Source organism: Phalaenopsis equestris, unplaced genomic scaffold, assembly GCF_001263595.1.
Source record: "Phalaenopsis equestris unplaced genomic scaffold, ASM126359v1 Scaffold000345, whole genome shotgun sequence".
NCBI classification, from domain to species: domain Eukaryota; kingdom Viridiplantae; phylum Streptophyta; class Magnoliopsida; order Asparagales; family Orchidaceae; genus Phalaenopsis; species Phalaenopsis equestris.
This window is the reverse complement of record NW_018164787.1, coordinates 154,533-160,481: the sequence shown is the minus strand read 5'-3', so window position 1 is coordinate 160,481 and position 5,949 is coordinate 154,533. Positions and strand designations below refer to the sequence as shown.

Genomic DNA, 5,949 nt, shown 5'->3' with positions numbered 1-5,949 from the left:
CTAAAGAACTCCAGAAGAAGCACGACATGAAAGAGAAAACTAGCGGATATAGTCTGACAGTTAGAGGAAGATCGAGCAAGAAAGACTTCAAAAGTGATCAGAGCAGATCAAAGTCCAGAAGGAACGACAGAAGTCAGTTTTCTAAGAGATCTAACAAGTGTTACCACTGCCACAAAGAAGGTCACTTTAGAAGGAACTGTCCGGATAGAAAGAAAAGTTTTCAAGAGAAGCCCAGAGATTCTGGATAGGAAAGCGTAGCCTCAGTGGCTATGATTTAGCTGAAGCTCTGGCGATCACAGAATCTGAATCTAGCAGAGAATGGATCCTTGATTCAGGGTGCTCATTCCACATGCGTCCTCACAAATACTGGTTCGAGTCACTGCAGTTGGAGAACGGTGGGTCTGTTCTACTTGGTGATAATAAAGCTTGCAGGGTAGTCGACAGCGGGACAATCAAAATCAAGATGTTCGATGGAGCTGAAAGGATACTGCAGCATGTCAGGTATGTCCCGGAACTCAAAAGAAATTTGATCTGTCTAGGTATGCTGGAGTCAAGTGGATACTCATTCAAGACAGAGAATTGTTGCATTAAAGTATCCAAAGGTTCTCTCATAGTCATGAAAGGAGTCAGAAAGAATGGACTAGACTCACTAGTTGGAAGAACCGTGATCGACAACTTCTCAAATGCAGTTCAATCAGAACCTGACAGGACCAGACTATGGTACATGAAACTGGGGCATGTAAGTGAAAGAGACTTACAAGAACTGTCCAAGCAGAGTCTGTTATGTGGAGATCGAGTCAGCAAACTGGAATTTTGTGAACAATGTGTTTTGGGGAAGGCCACCAGGATGAAGTTCTCTACGGGAACTCACTCATCAAAGAAACCCCTTGACTATGTTCACAGCGATCTATGGGGGCCAGCCAGAACTCAGACTCATGGAGGAGGGAGATACTTCATGCCCATCATAGATGACTACACCAGGAAAGTATGGGTTTTCATCCTTAAATCAAAAGATGAAGCTTTTCAGAGGTTCAGGGACTGGCTAACTGTCACAGAAAATAAGATGGAAACCAAGCTGAAGCACTTGAGAACTGACAATGGCTTAGAGTACTGTTCAGAGCAGTTCGAGGAGCTGTGCAGGAGGAATGGCATCACAAGACACAAGACAGTCCGGAACACTCCTCAACAGAATGGTTGGGGGCAGTCTCAGTGCCACTCCGTCTTTATCTCAGTCTTTTTCTCTCCCTCAGTCCCTGCACTCTATGCATCAGGTATGGTCAACATGACACATTTAGATTCAACACCATGAGGCAAAAAAGTAAATGGCTAAATTTCAAGAAAGATATTATTGAGCATATCAACATATTATATCTCAAATGAATTGCATCTGCTTATAGATATTTTTCTGCTACTTCTTATGCATACAATATTATTTATTTTTTTCTTTCCTTATTTGTCTATCTTAGTTCTCATTTGACGAGCTATGATGCTATGCTTATTCTTTAATATGGCCAACCGGTTACCCTTTAACCCCCAATATTAGTATCCTTATATAAAAAAAATAGAACTAGTTATATTCTCATGGCTGTTAGAGCGATTATTACATCCAGAATGTGTAACTATGATTGTTAGTATTTTAGGTAATATTGTTGGTACTCTGTTGATATTTTACTATAATACCACCGCAATACTGCCATTAATGTCTAAAACAATATCATTCGCACCTAATCCAAAGGTAATAAATTTGTGGGCTATTAATGACCCATTTGCTTACTTCTTTATTCAGAGACTGTTACATTTTTTTCTCTCTTGGTTATTGATATATTTTATCCCTCTTTGATCCTAGGGATTGCATTGAAATATTTTATTTGGATATTCATAGAGGGAACTTCTATAATGATTTTCTTCTTTTCTAAATGAGGCTCAATTGTTTGTTCATTTTATTATTATTTTTTAATTACTGTCCAATGAGGGTTCTTTCAAGAATTTGGTTACTTCTATTTTATTATAGTTATTGGTTTAGCCACTTTGTTTAGTTGTTTGTTCTCTGTATTCAAGGGTGAACCCACGTTGGGTTACTTATTCAAATTTAAATTACTACTTATATGAGAGGATAATTTGCTCTTGTATCCCTCATAAAATATCACTTTTGTCCCTCCATGAATATCACTTTGTTTTTCGTTGTCCTAGCTCCTCCCACGTTGGGTCTATGTGGTAGATTGCATTCTCTCAAAAGTACATCTAGTTTCATTCTTTATTTATATTGTGGTTTGCTGCTAACCTAACATCCAATTTATGGTATCGGTACAATTTTTTTTGCTTTATATAACACTTTTTGACGTCTTTTCTTTGTTGATGCTTTTGATTGTGATTGTCAAGATAGTTATGAAGAAAGTCGCTCATTATTTTTTAAAGATTTGTATATCCTCGAGCTTACATTTTTTCAAATAGTTTCTTTTAGATTGTCTTTTATATGTTGTAATTTAATTTGACTTTCATTTGACAATTAGCTGTTTTTTAACAAAATTCTTTTGGAATATAATATATTGGTTAAAAAAGGGTGAGCATTTGAGATTTTTTAATTTCTTATGATAAAAAAAGAAAATTACAAAACCCAAATGCATTAAAAGAAATTAGAAGGCAATAAAAAAAAATTGAAGTGATTCAAAATTGCAACAAATGTAACTTGTGCAATCTTCTTTATAAGGCTACTCACACGCAATGACGCAAAGTCAACTGATGCATATAAATGGTAAAATTTTGACTAATGGAAACTAGCTAGTATATTGACATTTTTTTTTCTTACAAAATGAAAAAGGGATAATTACATACAGATCATGTGAAATATTGATATTTACAAATAAATCATCCAACTGATTTTCTTGAATTACCGAACCGATATATTTATGCGTGTCATGATCAGACTAATGAGATTTCGATAAAAATGAAAAATTTCGGTTGTGAGTTTTACCATGAATTTTGACATTTGATTGAGAATTTGAAAAATGGATGAAAGAGGGTCGTTGATGTGTAAATAGCAAGTTTAGGGTGGTATGTATGTGATTGTCCAAGGGAAAAAATATATAAGTTTTTGTATGTAAAATATTTGTATAAATGTATTAAATTTAGATGGTGCTACTCTAATCAATTTTTTTATCATAACTTCTTATTTTCATATTTTATTGGGGCAGCAGTCAAGATAATTAATGACAATTATCTTGAATTTGAATGAGATAATGCTTGTTATATTATGACAATTAATAAATATTGTTTTGAGACTGTAATAAAAATGTGTGTTAGTTTATGCTTTTCTAATGTTAGATATGTAGATTTAAAAGAATAGTATGGTAGGGAAATGGAAAGAGAGAAAAGAGAATAGAGGAATGGAATCCCTATTTCGGACAATGGGCTTTGCCTCGAAAATTGTCGAATATATTTATTATTGATCGGATGTTACTTTAACTAGACCAGATCAGTGAGCGGATATGTAGGAAAATAAGAAAAAGAATAAGGACCAGTTCAATCTATTTAGATGATCAGTGGTCTTGATCTTTAGACAGGAAGGCTAGAATCTGTGACCCATGTTTTGGTTTATTTTTTTTAGGAGTTGTCACCTTGTTTATTGTCGTAATTTTTTTTTTCCAAGTCAGTCTCTCTTCTAGATCATATGGATGTTCTGGAGGAGTAATCGAAAAATACAGACATATAACAAAAGAACACAAAGAAGAGAAATAGCGTAGAGATTTTCTTAAAGCAAACTTCACGTGATAGCCCAAAAACTTGTGTCTAAAATGAGATTGGATTGAAAATGCTTTGGATCATATCAGCGAAGAAGGCTCTAGAAAGCAACCCACAACCAAATAGTCAATTGTGTTTGCTTGTTATGGAGCAACTCCCAAAGGGCCGTATCATTTCGGTTAATTACAACTTCGGGGATGCTCAAAAATACTCAGGATTAAAGGAGTCTATTTATGGGTCGAAGTAGTCATCACGACAGTGTTATAAAAAAATGTTCAGTTCATGGGAGGACATGAGTACATGAGGAGCCAATATGAGCATTGCACATATTTCAAGAAAATGATGAATAATAAGTTCATTTACTTGCTTCTATTTGTTTATGATATGTTGATTACATCTGCTAGTCAGATTGAGATTGATATGAAGAAGAATCAACTATCAAAACATTTCAAAATGAAGGAGTTTGGTGAAGCTTGCATAATTATTGCCATGAAGATTCTCAGGGACAAGTCAGTTGAAAAGATTTGGCTTTCGAAAGAAGCTTATGTCGGAAAATGCTGAAGAAATTTGTGGTTGCTGACTCGATCAAGGCAGTGAATCTACCGATTACATCTCACTTTCAGTTGAATTCAGATTAGTGTCTTAAAGATGATCATGAAAGAAAATATATGTGATCAACTCCTTATGCTAGTGTTGAGGACAAACTAATGTATGTTCTGGTTTATACTAGATTATACGTTGCACAAGTAGTTAGTGTTGTGAGCAGTTTTATGCATGATCCATGAAGGAGTCAATGACAGGCTGTGAAGAGAGTTCTAATGTATATAAAGGGTACAATTGATGTTGGTTTGGTGTTTGAGAAGTACTTATCTATTGTGAATTTGTGTGCAGGCTACAATAACTCAGATTATGCAGGAGACATGGATAAAAAGAGATCTACAACGAGCACTTATTCACATTATCAGAAGTTTCAGTCATTTAGAGGTCATTTCTTCAGTCTAGTGTTATTTTGTCTACTACGGAGAGGATGAAGGAAGCAATATGAATGCAAGGCCTAATAAATGATTTCAGTGTTGATCAGTTGTCTCTGACGGTGTTCTGTGGCAGGTAGAGTACAATATTCTTGACTACAAATCCAGTTCAAAATGCTCTTACCAAACACATTGATGTGAGGTACCACTTTGTTTGAGACTTGATTGAAGAAGACAATGTTCTATTGAACATGATAGATAAAAGGGAGAATCCACTGTACATGCTTATGAAGCTATACCGATCCAGAAACTCACCTACTGGAGAAGTTTGGTGAACAGCTGAGCTCGGGACTAATTGCCCAGTCGAGCATTTTGAAGAACTACGCGAGGCTTGATTCCTATCGAGAGGGCGGAGTTACGTAGGCAACCATTTTGGTGCAACTAATTTAGAGTTTGAAATTCATCCGATCATCTCTCACTTATTTGGAGTAAAAGATAAGGTGAGATGTTGTATTTTATGGTTTTTTTTTTCCCTTTCAATTAGGGGTAATTTGATCTTTGGCTTTATTTATTTATATGTCATGTCATCCTCTATAATAGGAAGTAGGTGTGTATGAAGTTGTAACCCAAGCTTTGTTTTTTTTAGGATTTAGGGCGTATATAGAAGTGTAATAGGGGTGTAAACGAACCAAACACGAACGAACAAAACTTGTGTTCATGTTCGGTTCGTTTGAAATTTAGTTTGTTTGAAACAAGCTCGTGTTTGAAATTGTTTGTAAAGTCACTGTTCGTGTTCGTTTCTTAACGAACGAGGCGAACATGAGCTGTTCGCGAACGACTTCGCGAACGACGAGTCAGTTTGACATCCCTAATATTAATATATAGAAATAATATATTATATTAATTTTATCACTTATATTATATAAATATATAATGTCTATATTAGTATATTACTAATATAGTATATTAATATAATATTATTTTTAATTTATTATAAATTATAATTTATAAAATTTAATTTTTTAAAATATCATAATTTTTTTATATAATTATTTTAAATTATTTTATATTTCGAACAATAACGATTCAAACACGAACGAACACATCACTGTTCGTGTTTGGTTCGTTTAACTAACCGAATAAAAAAAAATTTGTTCATGTTCCTCTCATTTATTTATCAAACGAATCAAACACAAATTTATTGATGAACCGAAAGCGGACTGTTGGCGAAGAACGAGCT

At 34.5% G+C, this 5,949-nt stretch overlaps 1 protein-coding gene across 1 annotated transcript in view; it reads left to right on the top strand.

The window, feature by feature from the left end:
* LOC110025962 overlaps positions 1-5,949 on the top strand; it is a 14,048-nt gene that overhangs the window by 1,873 nt on the left and 6,226 nt on the right. Inside the window, exons 3-4 of the mRNA XM_020726673.1 lie at positions 209-1,271; positions 4,630-4,722. Of these exons, the coding sequence (XP_020582332.1) occupies positions 209-1,271; positions 4,630-4,722 (1,156 nt within the window). The remainder of the gene's footprint in view (positions 1-208; positions 1,272-4,629; positions 4,723-5,949) is intronic.